At 29.9% G+C, this 19,444-nt stretch overlaps 2 protein-coding genes across 11 annotated transcripts; one reads left to right on the forward strand and one right to left on the reverse strand.

The window, feature by feature from the left end:
* Positions 1-26: 26 nt before the first annotated feature.
* Positions 27-3,470, reverse strand: LOC119677305 (RNA-binding protein 28). Its single transcript, XM_038088576.1, has 5 exons — positions 2,994-3,470; positions 2,824-2,921; positions 2,075-2,766; positions 1,758-2,013; positions 27-713 (listed from the first exon to the last, which is right to left on the reverse strand). Exons 1-5 carry the CDS (start codon positions 3,361-3,363, stop codon positions 120-122), a joined length of 2,010 nt encoding a protein of 669 aa, XP_037944504.1. The 5' UTR covers positions 3,364-3,470; the 3' UTR covers positions 27-119.
* Positions 3,471-4,680: 1,210 nt separating this feature from the next.
* LOC119677306 (tumor protein D52-like) lies at positions 4,681-16,078 on the forward strand. Of its 10 annotated transcripts, none has more exons than XM_038088582.1 (7): positions 4,682-4,842; positions 11,663-11,665; positions 12,521-12,645; positions 12,708-12,868; positions 13,031-13,090; positions 14,541-14,745; positions 15,801-16,078. In XM_038088582.1, the coding sequence occupies exons 1-7, from the start codon at positions 4,830-4,832 to the stop codon at positions 15,834-15,836; spliced, it is 603 nt and encodes a 200-aa protein (XP_037944510.1). In that variant the 5' UTR covers positions 4,682-4,829; the 3' UTR covers positions 15,837-16,078. The 10 variants fall into 10 exon arrangements, with proteins under 10 accessions (XP_037944509.1, XP_037944510.1, XP_037944512.1 ...); XM_038088584.1 differs by having other exon boundaries at positions 4,683-4,842; positions 14,541-14,703; XM_038088577.1 differs by lacking the exon at positions 15,801-16,078 and adding an exon at positions 15,143-15,510 and having other exon boundaries at positions 4,683-4,842.
* The last annotated feature ends 3,366 nt before the right edge of the window (positions 16,079-19,444 follow it).

Consider the following 19,444-nt stretch of genomic DNA (forward strand, 5'->3'; position numbering starts at 1 on the left):
TTAAATTTTTTAGCAAAAGGACAGTTTTTATTTTTAGAAATATTATTTCTTCTATTTTCACACATTAAATATTAATAATTATTTACTTATTGTACACTTAAACCACTTAAGCCATTTAATCATTCAGTGTACCATTTGGTGCGCTTAGGTTTCTTCGTTTTAATGATGCCATTGGTGGTGCCTTGATTTGCTTTGTTATTAATCATTGACTTGTACTTGTTGACCAAATGAGATAAATCGTCCTTTTCATTCTTACGTTTTTGTTTAGGTCGATCTATGGCTTTGCGTTCTGCTAGATGTATTTGTTTTATTTTCTGCTGTTTCAACTTTCTTTTATTTGCTTTAACGCGTTTTTTATGCTCTTCAGCTTGCTCCTTGATTTTTTTATTGGAACGCATCTGTATTGAAGTTCCTTGCTTGGCGGCTGTACCGACGAAGTCTTCATGATCTTCATTTGCTACTTTATTGGGTTTGGACTTATTGGCACGCATTTTTTCCAGTTTTTCAATGTGTTTCTTTAATTTTGCTTTGTTGTCACTTTGTGGGCCCTTTGGCAATGATTTAAGCTTTCCATTTGCCTTTTGGGCACGCGCCTCCTTACGATTTTCAATTTTCTTCTTAAATGTGGGATTGTTCAGCTTTGCTTTCTTATTTCGCATATCCTTTATTTTATGTACTGCTCGATCTTCTATACTAAAGGCGACAATAGGGCGCTAAAAAATAGATAATTTCAAATTATAACGCCACATATTAATTTTTGTAAACATATCTATATAAAAATATACATTTGATAAAACATAATTGTGATCTAATGATAGACATTTGGACGGGAATTTATGATTTTTTTAGTACAAATAAAATAAATAATGTATCGATGGTATATCGATGATATTGAATGGTTATAGAAACGAACCAATGATTCAGATTATTAAGCTAATAGTATAAAAATCTTTTATTATAAAGATTTACGCGTTTCACTGCTCTGTTGTTGTTTTATTAGTAGCCCGCAGAGATCTTAAAAAAATTATGAAAAGATCATGAAAAGAATTAGAAAGATGTATAAATGAGTTAGAATGTGAATCGGTAATAGTAATTTGAAAAGCAATGGGATTACTTAGGAGTTAGATAAGATGGGGATAAGCTGGTTTAAATTTAAATCAACCAGGAACAAGGCGGAAAAAGTGGACCTCTTCAAGGGGCAGATGCGGTTCATAGCCCTAATTCTATTTCTGATTATTTCAAACTATCTCGTTTATATACAATTCCTTTTTTTAAAACTTTTATTATTCCCAAAAAATACTCTTTATTGATTCCAATAAAAACGAACACTTATGTCTTCATTAGTTTGTATATTTCTCCAATTTAATTTTTGTTTTAAGTAGACATGCGATGTAGATGAGCAGAGTAAGTCACAAGAGCGGCCGAATCTACATGCTATTGCAATTTATCCAATTTGACAACCAAGTGAAGTTCAATTATACTAGCAGGAACTACAGCTGCATATCTTCGCGGATCTCAACAACAACAAGAACATAAATTTTAGGATAAATCAATTTATATCTTGAATTTTGTTATACCAATGTTTCCAGAGGATGGTACAAATCGTTTGGAATGATTTAAATAAATTTTGTGTTTTTGGATGAATTCTTTCATAAATGTAATATAAAGGAAAGCCACTATATATCTATATATAGTCCTAGTGTTTCTATTCTAATTACTTTCTCTTGGTTTTGAGGGTTATTTATTTATTTACTTACATGCAATGGTCCAAAAACTTTTGGATTGTTATTCAATTTTCGTAAAGCCGTCAAAGCATCTTTGTGAGTGTTAAATGACATAAAACCGAACCCTTTTGATTTTCCTTTTGGATGTTCAGGCGTTATTTTGCTCTCACGCATTACACGACACTCGTGTGGCTTAAGCCCAGTGTAGCTAAGTATCAACTGTTTTAATTTATCGTTGTCATAGCTAAGTGGTAAGTTATGCAGGGATAATCTGTTTCTTGAGACAAACCTAAACAAGCATTTTTTTTATATTATTAAAATAAGCTACTTAATTCTTATGAAATACTTGCCTATTAAGATTTTTCAAGACTTGTGTTTTCACCTGTTCAAGTTTGTGTCTTTTAGTCATATCTGAAGCAGAAACACCTTCTGCTGCCTTTGAGCCACTCATAATGAGACCCTCTCTGGCTAAGTATAAATTACGTGAATCTTTGCTGTCTTCTTTTTTAGATTTCTCTGCTGCTTGATTTCTCATTTCATCTCTACTTAACGCTGGATGTGGATCCAATACTTGATCCATTAAGACAAATTCCGATCCAGCTTGTAGACATAAATCCGCAGATTCTTTGGTTTTGAATTTCACAAAAGCAGTGCCCTTTGAGTGACCAGATATTTTATCTCTGTTAATAATTGCATAATACAAAGGGCCAAATTTACGGCAGACCTTTCGCAGGTCTTGATCTTCTGCATCGAATGGAACTTCTTTTAAAAACACCGTACAACCTTCTTGAACATCATTTGATATAGTTTTTTCTTTTTTAACTTTATTAATATTTTTTTTGGTTTTTAAATCCTTTTCATCTTTATTTTCATTTTCATCGTTACTTTCAATATCTTCATCACTTTTTTCTACCTCACTGTCATCCACACTATCATTATCATCATTGTCACTGCTAATATCTGCAGCATCATTCTCTTCTTCGTCATCACTGCTGTCAACATCACTTTTTATTTCCTCATCTTCGATTGTTTTATTTTCCACCTAAACAAATTATTCATTACTTAGTATTCCATTAGGTTATAAGTATATCAATTTTACCTCATCCTTCACGCGTTCTTCCTCTTCAAGTTCTAATTTTGGCTTCTTATCAGCCGGCTCCTCTTTAGGTACTTTGCGTGATATAAACTCATCTTTACCTAAAGTTTTAATTATTTCAAATTTTAATTACCATTGGAATAGCCAATAGCCAAGATAGTTCAATACATTACCTACTGCCCAATCAATATAAACTGGTCGCCCCAAAAACTTTTGATTATTGCCTTTCAGTATTGCTTTTGTAGCTTGATTTATAGTCTCATACTGTACAAAAGCGCAACCCACTAGTCTGCCATCGGCACGTTTCAATATATTAAGGTCTTCTATGGTACCCCATTGTTCGAAGTGTTTCTTCAGCAGTTCTTCTGTTACTTTGTAGCTTATATTACGCACAATGAGACGCGCTTTCTTTTTCTGCCTTCTCTCCTTCTCCTCTTTTATTTGTTGTAAATTAAATGGATTTCTACGTTTCTTAGCTTTAGGAACTGCATCAACCCGTTCTTCAGAGGCATCCTGATTATGCTCCATATTTATTGGATTCATGCAATTGCCGAAAATAAAAACAAACTCTGACAGTTCAATGGCACGTGCAACAATTCACCTTTTACAGCTCCGACCGCCATCTCTTGTTAATATAGTGAAATATGTTTGAAGATAAATTCTATCTCGAAAATTTGTATTTTAAGAATAATTAGATATTGCTTACTTTTTATGATAAAATAATTTTTTAATACAGTATAGTATTATTATTTCAGTTGAAAAACAATATAATATCTTTAATGTTTAATTTTTTCTTTCCGAGACTTACGCGTCTATATGATGAAAAAAATACTATTTAAAAGTTAGACGGATTCGAATAGTAAAGAAAACACAAAGATAAAAATTTTTAGTTAATTTATTGAAATTTGATTGACCATACAACGCAAAAATATTAAATAAAATAATAAAAAAAATTCAACTGCGAAAAGTATTTTTTATTTTTTATATATTTTTAAGAAATTGTTGTTTGATTTTTTTTGCTGTTATATTATTTTATTGTTTATTTATTATTCAGTGTGTTAAATTAAATTTCAGTTAACATTTTGTATTGTTATATTATAAAAATTTTATTTACAATAATGTTCTTTTTATTTATCTTTTGTTTGTGTAATATTATTATTTATTTCAATGGTAATAAGAATGGAAAACGAGTTTTTTAAATTACTCTATACTTTTTGAAATACTTTAGTCATATCATAAGTAACACTGCGTATACACAAGTGCGTTTCACTAGAAAAGTTTCGAGTAGATGAGAGCATCACAGAGAGCATAACATCCCTGTCGAAATTTGAAAATGCTACACAGACTTTACTCGTACATTTAATTTCAAGTAAAATTTGTGTTGATGTGTGAATCAGCTGTTTTGGCTTGAATTAAAATTTTTAATATTGTTTATTTGCGCGGCACTGGTGTTCTCATCAGACTTTACACAAAGCTGTTCCATGAAAATCTATGTAAAGAGCATACTTTGGCACTTTATTTGTGTTACGCTCTCAGTTTGTACTTTACTTGTGTTTTATTTCAGTTTTACTACGATTATAATTATTTTGTAAAATATTAAATAAAACAATTCTTCGTGAAATTTATTAATCAACATAACCTTATGCTTAAAGTTTTATTATATTATATATATATATATTATATATATTATTATATTGTATAGTAAAAATTTATTAATAAATTATTATTAAAAAAAAACAATATATAATTTATATTAATTGAAATCATTTAGTTTTACCTAATTAAATTTAATTTCGAATTTTCGAACAAGAATGTGCTGTGTTCGTAAAAAGTGTGATTTGTAATAGAGGAAGAATGAATGTCGAAACGGCATTTCAATAAAATATCGTGAATAGCAACAAAAAGTCGCTGCAATTGCTGCTTATTTAGTGGAAGTAAATTTAATTAAATTATTGAGTGTGTTTTAACGTGTTGATTATTTGAACAGTTTTTAAAATAGTATTCTATAAATGGAAGAACATCGTAAGTGTTAACCATATACAATATAATTAAAATATAAGTTCGTGTTAAGCACGTATACAATGTCATGAGCTTAAATTCTTATTGGATAAAATGGCTAAATTATCAACTGTCTAGACGTATTCCGTTATATGTGGAAAATATCATTTTTATTATAATATTATTATTGTATAAATAATATGTTTACTTTTGCTTTGTGTACTAAAAAAAAATAAAACATGACTCACAAAACAATCTAGCCGCATGGGAAGTTTATGCTAGATAAATATCTTGTTGCACATACATACACAAAGTATTTATTGTTATTATTGTTACAATTAAAAGTCAAATTATTGATTTATATTAGGTCTTAAATATATTTGAAATTATAATTATGAACTAAATATTACTACGTGGCAATTTTCAATTATTCATTATTTCAGTTTGCGCATTGAAAAGGCGTCAACATGTCCAGTGTTCACACGGCCCCTCTTTCCGCACTTAGCAGAGCTTTTTGTTTTTCTTTCTTCAAAATTTTCTAAGTTAAATATTTGTTTATTATATTCTCACATTTTAAATACTCTTTAAAATTGATTAACGCTTATATATAGAAAATGAAACACATTTGAATATTTCACAATAAACAAAAGAAAATGCGTTGAAAAAATTTCACAAGTGGTTGTTGAGTACAGGATTTTAGGAAAATAATGGAATGTACCCATCAAGTCCTTAGAAGGATTTTGTAAGTGAGCAGTTATCCTCATTTTTGGAACTATATTTTTCAAAAAAAATTTTGTGACGGAAACGATAAAAGTAGAAATTCTAAAGTTATTTATATTTTACTTAGTAGTTTATTAGAATTTAATTTTATTAATTTTTTTTGATATACTCATGATCTAACGCTTATATAGATCACGAGCGTATATTAATCATATAGCTTGTATTTTAGAATTCTCATGTGGTTTGATTGCAATCCGTACTGTGATTTAAAATTGCAGTATATGAAAAGACCTGTTGATAAATATCCACAGTTTACTTTTTTTTTGGCTTCAACATAGATAATTAACTGTAGACTGTTAATTAACATAGATAAGACTGTTCCGAATTCTCAATATCATTTACTAAACTAATTTAATAAAACACTGAAATTGCTGTCAAGTTCAAACAACTATAGATACAACTATAGGTGTTAGGAGAAAGAGAAAAAAAATCACTTATCTATTCTATTACTGCTCGATAGTCCCCAAACGGCTTGAAGATTCCCGCTTCTTCGTTTCTGTCTCTTTTATTTAAATAGCGTAATAGTATCCCGACACAAAATAGGAGCAACTTTAGGTTCATGTCTCACACGGTGGCTTTCGATGCTTCCACCTACTGCAAAAAAAAAAAAATTGGAGCAACTTTAACAAAAGTCGGTTAAGTTAGCTGGTGTACTCTAAAAATTGTTTTTTTTTCATTTGCAATGCAATCGTCCCATTCAATAGAGCCTAAGGGAGCCATATTTCTTGCCTATGGTATCTACAGTATTATGCAATGTTCTCTTATTTTGCTAGCTTTGATAAAAATTAACTATTATACAATAAAAGATATGTTCCAAATTAAAACATTTGAGACATTTTGCAACAATCTTTTGTAATTAATATAAGCATTTTTTGCTACTGCCATTGTTTTTTTTTTTATTTTTCATGAAAAAACACTTCAAATAATATCTCAGTATTTAAGATTACTTTAACCACTCTAAAGTCATTTGTTCAGAGTTCATTTGTAATCAGCTGTTTCTATTCTTCAGTGCACATAAGAACTTTAAAAGGGACTACTTCTATGCTTCACTGAATATGTCTTCAGAGTATTGCTAAATAATCTAAATATATATTTACATGCCGTAAAGCTTTATTTTATCAATTTCTGATATACATTTGACTGCAATAAGAAGTAAAATAAATTACAAATATTATACCCTACATTTTATAAAACTTTTCATTGGGCGTATATAGTTCTTATTATAATTTTACTATGTAATTGTACGCACTGATAAATTACAATTATATTCGATAATACTTGTATTTATTTCAAATTTGTTTAATTTCTACCAAATAGAACGTATAGTAGAGTTGAGGCTTTCATTTCATACCTCTCCTCCTATGTATGTATGTGATTGTACAAAAATTCAATTATTTCGTTTCTGTGAATTTGTTTAAACGTCAACAGTTTTATCAATTTGCCTTTATGTATCTATTAATAAATTTGAAATAGAGCAACAAATCAATTATTTCCAATAATTTGAATATGGGTTAGTAAATGACTGAGATTTAGTGATGTCTCAATCATATATGGGTTTTAGCGTATTTTAATAGATCTATAAAAAATAAATATTGTGTACTTTCACTTAATACATATTTTTAAGTATTTACTAACATTTCATAACTTTTTTCAACAATAACTAATATTCTATTTTAATAAGTTTGAGAGAAAAAGAAATAAGGGTTAAAAAAAAAGCTGAATTTATGCTCTTGAACCGTTCGTCAATATCAGCAATTGGCGTGTATTGTTAAATTGATTTATTGTAAAATACAGTCAAACTTACATAACTCAAACTTCTAGAACTCGAATTTTCTATAACTCAAACTAAATAGAGTGCAAGAGGTTACAGAGGAAATTACATACAATTACAAAAAAGTTTTTTAACTTAAAGTCTACATAAGTCGACCCTTCTCTTCCAAAATGGTACTTCGAGTTATGGAAGTTTGACTGTACTTGTGAAGAATATATGTATATATATCCCATCGTTACCAAAAACTCTTGACATACTAGTAAATGTCTATGGTTGAAAGTAAAGAGTTGATTCAGTATATCAATTTCTGAAAATCAGAAATGGACCCCTTAGCCCATTCAAAAATATATTAACTGCTAACCTTTCTAGTTAGAGCAGGAAAATATATTATTATTAATAAAATAAAATATGTAAATAAAGCTAATTACCGGTAGGTGCAATTAGCAATTGATTGTTAAATATAATTTTGTGCCCGGTTGAACATAGTCAGATGCGGTTTTTGGTATATTTGAAAGAAAATAAGATATGTTAATGATGAAGTAGGTAAAAGAATTTTTCAGTCTATGTACACAAATTAACATGCGTAGTACTATATAGTTAGAAATACATATGATTATGTAGAATGATACCCAATAGTGGCAGACTGATTACGTTATAACTACATAACACATCAAACTCCCCGCATCTCTGGTGGTGATATGATAAATATCACAACATTTATAAGAATAATAAAAAACTACCGTAAACGTGAAAAAGAAAACTTATAAATATTAATTTAAAACCTTTGAACCTTTGAAACGTACAATATCACTTAAGGTATATAGAAGACTTTAGAATAATATATAATAGAAATAATAGAAAATTAATTTTTTTTATTAGATTATTAAATAAAGTTTATAAAATATAGAGAGTAATATATATGTATTTATGTGACTAGCGAGACGGCTGTCAAATAAATGAATTCGGTGGTATTAAGATAAAAGGTTATCACCAAATTTCAGTGTAAAGTAATAGGGGCTCCGGAGTATAACTCTATTGAGGAAAATTACAGGACCTATGAATTAATTAAACGAAGTACTAATCTTCCAGAGGCTTAGAAGAAAGTTATCGAATACTTGCACCAGAGCATTTAGTTCTGGTCAAACGAAGGCATTTTTTTGATATCTACGTTAAAATAGCAGTAATGATAAAAAAAAATCATGGCTTACCAAGAGAGGACATATCTGTGGTTGTGAGTTGTATGATTGAACATATTATAGAAGTTGTGTGCAAAAAATAAATAGTAAAACACTTGTGTAGTTACCCAGTTCTAGTCAGGAGCAGAGCACACCGGAAAGGCCATTCTATCTTTAGCTTTTTCACAGAACTGTCATCAGCTGGACAAATTGAATGATTAATGTAACGGAAAAGGGCAGAATTTATTCAATAGAAAAGTTTAAATTGTTCACCTAGATATCGAGAGATCCGATTAAAGTTTGATAACTCGCTAAAAGCTTTTACAGCTTGCATGTGATATACTGCCACATACACTATATTCTTCAGCATTGACACCTAATTATTATTTACTAAGTTCACTAGAAAATTATTAAGAGGGCAAAAACATGGTATTGGTATTGGATCAGAATTGACAATATATAATACATTAAAATATTTATTGCCTATAAGAAAATCGTTTTACATTTACATAAAAAAATACAAAATTACTTTCCGAACAATCTTATATGTTAAATAATAATAAAAATCTTTTGCTAACTTATCGCAGTTCTGCTTTATTGACCGAATATTTCATTGTTTTTTTGTTTACATTTTTTTTTGTATATTTTTTTGTTGAAAAAGATAGTTTTAATTTAGGAAAAAAGATAAAAAAATATGAGATAGATAATAAAGCAATAGTTTTTTGATATTGGACGTTCACCTTTTTAAGTCAATTTTCTATACGTGCCTTTCCATTGTATTTCCCATTTTAACAAAAAAAATTTGTTCTCTTTGTATTGAGCTCTGAGCCACGTTTTAGATATGAAAGTATCTCATGAAAATAGGAAATCTCATCAAACTATTTACGATACGAAACAGATGATAAAAATAAAAATAAAAAATAAGAAATTATAAACCAAACGAACTCAAAAGAGAATTGAAGAATATTGAAGTAGTTTTTAATGAAGTTGACTTTTCATAAAAACTATAACTATATAGTAAAAAACTATTGATAATATTTAATATTTTCAAATAAAATTTTGTACTGTAAAATTTTTTTATCTACAATATAAAAAAAATTATAATAATAAAAATTAAAAATTTAATTAAAATAATTATGAATCTCACGCCATTATTAAAGTATCTAAACTCCGCTACTGCATTGCTAATACAATTGTCAGCACTGTTTAAGCCAAAAAGCTAATCTCTTATTTCCTCATTAACATTGTGTAGTGAGTTGTGAAACTTACGAGAGTTCGGAGAGTACAACTAAGTCTACTGGAGGCCTATCTGTTGTTATGGCCACGCTATGAAAGCGAAGCAAATATCTGACACGAATCTTGTTTACTTGTTGCAGACTTCATTTGAAGCCAACTGTTGTGTTTAGTAAGACTTTTGCTTTAAACTCGGTTGGTATTGGCAAAAAGAGAGCAACTTTACTTGCTGCTTTGCAACTACATAAATGAATTAATATGAATGAAGTTCAAGAAATTAAACAAAATATAATTTAGTTTTATGTAAAGTTTTACAAAAAGTGTTCCTGGTACCTTTGTAAAAACATGTGATAAATTACCTGCGATACTCAATACACTCGAAGCCAACGAAGCCAAATTAGAAAGTTATCTTTCATTTATTTTATACAATACTTACTAATTTACTGATTTACTGATTTACTGCTCTACGTTGTATACAACAATTAATGTTAATATTACTGAGTAAAAAATAATAACTAAAATAACTGTAACTCAGCATGACTGAATCCGAACCAGTCAGCTTAGAGTTCATTGAAGATCCGTACTTACCAAAATTGGATAGCATAACTACACCATCACTCGATGAGATAACGGAGCAAGATCAAAGTGTAGCTGGAACAGTTATTACTAATTGTTATGATGATTGGAGTGATGAGATTGAATTGTATTTGAGAAATCTGACACTAGATCAAATATTTTATGATGTCGATTCCGACTATACGAACACACTTGAGTTACAAACTGTGGAAACCGAATTTATTGCAACCAAATTGGCTAACCAAACTCCTTCATCGTCGATAGCAAAACGATTTCGTCTAAAATTCTTTACAAAACGAACAATGCGTGAAGTCAAAGTCACTTTCATTGATTTCTCAAAGCCCTATTTAGCCAAAATTTCGAGTAGTGATAATTATAAAAAATTTTTGAATATTGGTTCCTGCACAAACAGTTCTAGTAAAGGTAAAGTGAAGTAAACTATAATTTAATACAGTTTAATATTTAATGAAGTTAAACATAAATTCAAGGGAAAGCAATAACGTCAAATAATTCTAAAAGATAACTGGAGGAATTTTAAAGTTACAATAAGATATAATAGATATAATAATAGTAATAGTAATATAATGATATAATAGATATAATTATTGAAATCAAAGCGTATTCACAATCCGATAACTAAATAACATAATAACAGTGCTGAATTATGACAACAAAATCGTGTGACTTTGTTAGCGAAATAGTGAATATCACTCACATAAGTGTGAACGCACTTTCTTTATTCTTTCTTGATAAAATTATAAGTGAACATTTAAATCAGCTGATATTGTAGTCAAGTCAGTTGACTACTTGACTACATGACTGCCATACAAATTGAGCTATCAGAACGGATTTGTTTTGGTTTTCATTACAACCTTATGAAATGTATTACCCTGAAGTGTAGTAAGACCGGAGAAAAACACCCAAAACATTATATTTTACGAGAATTTTTTAAAGTGACTAGTATCAACCAACAGACATAAATTGAGTGAATACGTCAAAGACCGCAAATGGCTTAACAGAAAATAAAGGGATTACATAGATCGTACGATAGCATGTCACTTTTCATTAGTTTGTTTTTATTACAGTGCACCGATTAAGCGTCTTTGGAGAAGTGTACTTTGTGACAGAAGCTGTAATCGGGTTTTGTCACCTCTGACCTGGAACCAATTGTGGTATTCTAACAACCCAACTAATTCAAACATTTGTCGAAATTAATATTGTGATAATTCTAAATATGTAACTTTTATATGCAAGATTCTTGAGATAGTCCAGTGAACCTTCTAGAATCACTCGTCTAAGATGATTTAAGTATGTCCTATATTATACTTTACTGCAAACGGATAATGTGATCGGTTGAAATGTAGATAAAGTTGTCATAAAAGCTAAAAATTTATACAGTAATATCTGTACATGAATTTTTTCTATTTGTAAATGTATTTGTCGCAATTTTATATTTAAATATATGCCATTTGATAACACATTTGTGCTCTAAATAGTTGCTTTACAATGTAAATTATATTAATTTTTTACACTGTAGGTATTCGGAATAAAGCTGTAATTATATAGTATTTTCATATAACATCATTTCAAGTAATATTTTTTATAATTTGTAGAAGAAAATAAATATAAATAGTGATGTAAGTGAGGATATGATAAAATGTATAGATTTCTCTGAAAAAGACATATTTTAAATAAATAAAAATATGCAATAAGAAATTTATTAGCTCATCAATAGTACTGTATATTATATATAAACATAAATAGCTTAAGCAATTCATAATTTTCCATATATATTTTCTCTTCCTTGCTTACCTATCATTTCCTGGTAAAGTATGTAAGTATTATTATAATAATAATAAAAGATGCTATTAATAATGCATACAATTTTTCCAAATTCAATTGAACAAACACTTAAATGCCAATTTAAATTTTTAGCTAATGATAAAGTATTCGAGGAAATTGTATTTCACGGAGGTATTTATATCCTCATTTTGCATGTAATTTAAAAAGCTAGGCTTACTGTTTTACATATATTTCATGACATATTAAATTCATAAAAAAAGAAATAATTTGTTAATAAAAAGAAAAAGTAGAATATATATATTTTTTAAACAATTTCAAGATTATGAAATGATATATTAAAAACTTGCCTAAATTTATATCATAGATAACGCCCCAAAAATGTCAGAACCAACATCTCCGGCTGCATCCGTAGCATCTGCAGATATTGCTGCTGAGTTTGCTGCTTTAACTGTGGAAGAACAAGAACAACAGAGAGCTGAATGGAGTCAGGTGAATATTTAGTGAAATTATTCATTTCATTTCATGAATGATATTCATTTTAAATCTTTAAGGAACTTGCACGAGTGGAAGAGGAAATTGTTACCTTACGTACAGTTCTGGCTTCGAAAACACGCCATGCTTCTGATTTAAAACGCAAACTTGGCATTACTGTTTGGAAAGAAATTACCGATGATATGAATCAGGGACTTAAGAATGTCAAAGAAAGTTCTGTGTATGTATTCAATTCATTATTTAGGGATTATTATTTCAGTATATTAGTGTGATCCACTACTTTACTTTTTTATTTAGTTTTAATAATATCTGATTTTATGTTTTTGTAGAAATTTGAAAAATAATTTTTTAATTATTTTATATTTGTGTTAAATTTTTAAAGTTTTCAATCGGTCGAACAGAGTGTCGGTAATATTACAAAAGCTGTACATGATGCGCCCATGTAAGTAATAAATGTGTTAAAATGATTTAATTGGTGTCTTTAATATGGTACTAACAAAACTAAATTTAAATTGTTCACTTCACAAATTTTAACACACTAATTACCTATAAATAATGTAAACTTTGTCATACTTTTCTGCTTTAATTAAAAAAAAAAATTTAATTCAATTTAAAGAGTTTTCCTATTATCTCGCTTAGTCCCTTTTACTATCTTATATTACTAAGTTGCTTAATTTTAATCATTTAAAGTATATACATCTATTACATCTATTACCTATTACAACTGTCATCTTCTCATTATATATATATATATAATATATATTTCAAGATGACGATAGATAAGGTGGTAGATAAACAGCCAAACAGAATCACGAAGTATTAATCATGTAACTTGTTTTTTTTTTTTCGAATATCGAATTTTAGTGTAGATAACGACACAACTTTATTTGTGTGACCCCTTTGTGTACGAGTGGGACCGGGACGCAGGTCTTGAAACCTACATGTTTTCTGCTTTTAGATCTTAGCGGGCTACAATAACATCTAAAGTTTATTATAACGCTGCTAAGGTATACTAACGTAACTTATGTTAAACAATGATTTGTAATACAATTAAGAAGCTTCTCTTGTAGCCCAAATACGTCCTAGCTTAATTGAGTTCAGTGTATAATTATGTGACAAATGTTTACTTGTCACTTTTCTTGCCAAAATATGTCTATTCTCAATAATTGCCCTAACTGCAGATCTACTCGCCTACTCGTCCTAATATACATTATAATTCAAGCACTATTGATTTTTAACTCTGATCAAGGCTGGCTAGCACTACCCCACTCTCCCATCCCTTTCTATCTCAAACAAACTTTTTTTTCATACTCTACCGTTACCTAGCCTTATTCTAATCTGTTTATATGTTAATCTATATAATTTTCTGTTAAAAGATCTGTAAGTTAAAAAGATTACAACAACGATAATGATGTGTGTTATCACATAGTTAGACTACTAAAGCTTGCTATTGTAATTTAGATTGAACAACCACATTCGTAACTTAGGTTAAACAACTTAGGATAATGCATATAGTATAAAAAACTATTACAAACTGAAATTGTATATTTTCACGCTTGATAAACGCTAAGCTTCCTAAGATTTGATATGTGTTAACCGTTTCTGTTCCTATACTGAGCATAATAAAAATTCTACTATAGTCTAGGCTAATTTTGATTAGTGTATGTATATTATGTTTTTTTCTTAAATTTTCTTACAAGCTTTCGTAATTTTTTCTTAAATAAACACTTATTTTCTAATACTCTTTTAAACAAAATAAATTTTATGTTCCTATATCTTTCTCCATATCTTGTTAAATAATAAATACAATATCACAATTTCCTTTCTAAATGTTTATATTAATGTAATTGTCTGATACTGGATATAAAATTTAATAATATATTTTTATGTAGTTTTCAGCGCACCGAATCTGTACTGAAATCGACGTCAGAGAAGACGGCATCTGTTTTTGGTAGTATTACAAGTGGAATATCATCAAAATTCTCACAAATGAAAAACTCAGACTCGATGCGTTCCATTGAAGAGAAGGTTGGGTCAGCCTATGAGAATGTTAAAGTAAGCTATGAACACAACAATTTTTTGTGCCAATCTCATGCGGTAACTATTGTACTTTTCTTTTATCTTTCATATTATATATAAATGCTTGAACAAAGTTACTCTTCCCTCCAATCATTCTTAAGAACCCCTACACATAACAAGAAGTATTCAATTCAATCTAATGACATTGAACCAATAATGAATATAATTAAATACAAAATTATGCTAAAACTCTACCTTATCAATAGGGTAGGAAATATGCCATTGTTTAAGTATACAGTATACAGTGATATATATCCATTAAGTATTATTAGAACAACTGTGATGGAATATACTAAAGTTGTCATTGGTTTAAATGAATACTCTACAACATAGCATTTAATCACATTGCATGATCTCTGCATATGTGTTGCGTTATTTATCTACAAATCCTTTCGTTATATTAATTTATTTATAGACAAAAGTTTCAACTTCACGCTCGGGTTCTGTTACCAGTTTTCCTGATGCCTTAAATGAAAACAATTCATCTGGTCTAAACTCACCAACCAATTCAACAGACAAATAAGTTAACTCCATGCATAAAACTACTCCTACTCACATATGCGCATATGCTGAATATTTAATTAACACACATCGTTACAATCCAACATTTACATATTTCTGAGAATATAATATTGAGTAGTTGGGTTTATATAAATATTTATTTACTTACCATATATAAATGTTTATGCTTTGTATTTAATTAATTAATTAATCGAAACTACAAACTATTGATTTCTAATAACCCAGAAAAAAATTGTGAACTACAATGAAGAAATGTGCTTTAACAATATTTAAAAGTTTTTTCGTATTGCAACTAAAAATGTATTTAAAATTTTGCCGCTTCAACGAAATGATTACGTTTATATATTATTTTGATCTATTATGATAACAAAAATATTGTATTGATTTTGTTTATTAATGTTTTTAATTGAAAACTTATTTCATAACTTATTTAAAAATATATATCTTATTATATGTATCAAAAATTTGCTTTTAAAACGATTTTAAACATTTATAAATTCTATTCAAAAAATTATATATATTTTTGTAATAACCGAATAATCTTTTTGTAGGCTTTAAAACGTACGGTGAAAGGCGTTTTTAAATAATAAAGAATTATAAAATAAATAATTTAAGAGCTTAAGCAAAATAAATTTAATATTTATCTATTTTGAAGAAATAAAAGACTTTTGGAGTTCTGTATAATTATGGCAAAACTGAGTTGGAGAGGACTATTCTATGATATGAAAGATATAAAATTATGGCCTAAAATGATTTGTACTTTAAACATTTACGACGCCCCGTTTTGCCTTTATAAATATATAATAAATTACTAAGTGAAATAAATGTATACTCTTTGTTAAATTTATTTGTTTCATTATTTTTCAATATCAAGCGTAAGTTGCTGCTATTAAAAAAGCTGTAGCCTTCATTAAAGAGGGTAATAGCTTAGGTTAGGTTATACCGGCGATTCCCAGCGGATCCACTTATTGGCTGATTCTGTTACCGTATATGTAGGAAAAACTCAGTATTTAAAACCACACAGAACCTTTGGCGAAGCCTAAAAATGCTATTTGGTGTCAGATTCTGTAATTGTTCAAGATCCTCAAGAAAGGGGGCTCCAAAAGTAATGAGTCGCAGCCATGCATGAGCTGAGCAAGTACATAATTGAGAGGCACTCTCATCGTCTTCCCCACAGTTGCGACAAATTTGATTGAAAGGGAGACCTAATCTTTTAGCATGCTATATATATTATTAATACTATATATATTGTTACGTTTATTCTAACGCTTCGTTCGATAACACTGGATCCTGATAAGTGAATAATGTTAAACTTGTATTAATTATAACCGTTATTTATATTCTGAAAAACACACAACTTTATTCCTTAAAATTAACCAACATTTAAAAACTTATTTACTAACTAACTGACATAATTCAAAATTATCTCAGTTAACTTAAATCGAATTGTATCTTCGCAACATTGCCCTCCACCTAAACTTGTTCGTCCCGAACAAGTGTCACTATATCTTCATCACAACGCGCCAACCGTTCCAAATGAACTACTTTCATCTTATTCTCATTATTTGTTATGTCCGAAACGAACAAGACATCTCTGACATCAGCATTAAATTCACTACCCGTAGCCAATACGTCATCTGTGGTATCCTCATGAAACAAGACATTTACATCAATTGTCACGTTCTTATCATCTGTGAGGTTGGCATCAACGTTTAACGGTATATCTTTATAAGACAACTTATTCGCGACCAACAAGTCCTCTGCGGTCTCCGCATCATATTTGATTTCCTGAACGGATGCACCAAAGTTCGTGCAAGTACGATATTATCGACTCCGACATTTTCCATGGCTTCTACAATCCAGCATCTGTTCGTCCTTTTATTCGCGTCTAGTGTTCCCCATACAATCGCTTCTGAATTTGCCGGTATTCGTCATCGTCGATTCAATCGAACCTGTCTCATCGCGCTCCGTAGGATACGTTGTCCTAAGTCCAACGTAATTCCATGGGCAATCATAAAATCTACTTCAAATGGAATACCCTCAACATATATAACATATGGGGATTCTTGGTCGTCCAAGCAGATGTTAATTTCAACTGATTCAGCTATACCAAAGCCGATTAACACAAAATCATAACTATATAAACCGAAATAGTCTTTCCTTCTTTTTTTTCTTCTCTTTTTTCTGTTTCTTTTTTCCCTATTCATTATTTGAATCAGTCTTCTTCTCCCTCTTATCTTATTTCTTGTTTTCTCTTTTATCCTTCTTTCTTTTCTTCTCTTTTCTCTATTTCTTTTTACCTCCTTTCTTGTCTTCTTTTTTGTCTTTCTTCCTGCCTTCATTTCTGTCTTTTCTTTTGCCTTCCTTCTTGTCTTTCTTCCTGCCACTCCAGTTTCCATTTTCCGTACTTTTGCTGTAAAGCAACACATTATACCGGCAGCCTCGTACGTTAACGCACTGCCAACTGTTTCAGCGTAAGTTAGCTTTGGAAACATTACCACCTGCCGTCTGGTTTCTGGATCACGTATGCCATCAATAAAAACATCAATTTTATTTTTTTTAATGAAGTCACTAGAACTGCCAATATACGCTAAATTGCATAAACGTTCGATATCCGCGGAATATTCCTGAAGACTCTCGCCAACCCGTTCTACTCTTGCCTTCAGTTCTACTCTGCGTAGGGGTGACATAAAATTGCTGCCATACCTACGATTTAATAAGCCAATTAACTCATGGTAATTCCTACGTGCCGTATCAGGAATCTGTTGTAGCACCTCTGCCGTGCAGCCCTTTAATGCCACAATCAGCGCTGCCGTTTTCTCATCTTCACCCCAACGATTTGCAACAGCAGTAGTCTCGAACTGTAACTGGAAAACTTCAAACATCGCGGTTCCACCAAACACCGGTGGTTTTAATTTTACTTCCCCAGTCCGGCGAACACTCGCTAACGAATGACGATTCGACGACAAATCATCCAATCGATTTTCTAACTGGTACACCTCATTAAAGACTTGAATATTCTGGTTTGTTTCATCAACCCTTTTCGACAACTTTTCTTGCGCCTCTGCTGTTATCCCGACAAGTTGCCACAACTCTTGTTTTAAATCTTTGAATTCACAGAAAATCTGCTCTGCGTTTTTCTTAAGCTCAGTGGAAGTCTGCTCTGCATGTTCCTTCATCTGCTGCATCATCTTCATTATAAGCTCCATCATTTCACTATTACCCACCTGTTTAACTTCTCCCGCTACAATTATCTCTTCAGGGAATTCTTCCACTTCCGCATTTATACCGCTCGCCTCTAAAGCCTCACGCAGCCTTACTTGCAACTCCGTCTTAACACCACCTGTGCTAAGCCCCAGCTTCTCCAGTTGCCGCTTTAATTGCACTACGGTTAACTGTCCAAGCTTAACCATTTTATTTATCAGGATCCCACTTCTGACACCAATGTTACGTTTATTCTAACGCTTCGTTCGATAACACTGGATCCTGATAAGTGAATAATATTAAACTTGTATTAATTATAACCGTTATTTATATTCTGAAAAACACACAACTTTATTCCTTAAAATTCCCAACATTTTAAAAACTTATTTACTAACTAACTGACATAATTCAAAATTATCTTAGTTAACTTAAATCGAATTGTATCTTCGCAACAATATGATTAATACTATATATATTATTAATACTATATATTAAATAGATATATGTTTAAACAACAGACATATAAGTTGCTCTAAATCTCTTGAGTTCAGTCCATGTAATATATAGAGAAGTTTTTAAATATGTGTCTCTAAATGCCAAAGCAGTTTAGTATTTTTTTTATCTGGGGTTCCATACAAACAATTGTCGAATCAGTTATGTATGAAACAATAAATTGAATACCGGAAGAATCAAAGAAATTAAAATAGCTTAGAGCCATGTTAAATAGAGAGTCATGGTCACGTCAAATAACATATGAAATTTTTGTTTTCTATAGGCTTAGTTAGTCGGTACGTATCGTAAGAACTTAACCTAAAGCGAAGTACACAGGTGTGGTTGATTGTTCATTTCGGTTTGCCTTAAATTTTTACTGTACGTACCGACTAATTGAGTGTTATGTATAATTAAAAAATTGAGAAAGATAGAAGTTTTAATCAAAATTTAGTCACGGTGGCGATGATTTCTATGCCACGTTACGTTCAAAACAGTGTTG

This window comes from Teleopsis dalmanni, chromosome 2 (assembly GCF_002237135.1).
Source record: "Teleopsis dalmanni isolate 2A chromosome 2, ASM223713v2, whole genome shotgun sequence".
NCBI classification, from domain to species: Eukaryota; Metazoa; Arthropoda; class Insecta; order Diptera; family Diopsidae; genus Teleopsis; species Teleopsis dalmanni.

Coding starts and splice junctions, on each gene's coding strand:
- LOC119677305 (XM_038088576.1), bottom strand. CDS start 3,363: ATGAATCCAATAAATATGGAGCATAATCAGGATGCCTCTGAAGAACGG. Junction 2,767..2,823: donor AAGAACGCGTGAAGGATGAG/GTAAAATTGATA, acceptor TAATTTGTTTAG/GTGGAAAATAAAACAATCGA. Junction 2,014..2,074: donor GTCTTGAAAAATCTTAATAG/GCAAGTATTTCA, acceptor ATGCTTGTTTAG/GTTTGTCTCAAGAAACAGAT.
- LOC119677306 (XM_038088585.1), top strand. CDS start 10,314: ATGACTGAATCCGAACCAGTCAGCTTAGAGTTCATTGAAGATCCGTAC. Junction 10,777..12,520: donor CACAAACAGTTCTAGTAAAG/GTAAAGTGAAGT, acceptor TTTATATCATAG/ATAACGCCCCAAAAATGTCA. Junction 12,869..13,030: donor AATGTCAAAGAAAGTTCTGT/GTATGTATTCAA, acceptor AAATTTTTAAAG/TTTTCAATCGGTCGAACAGA.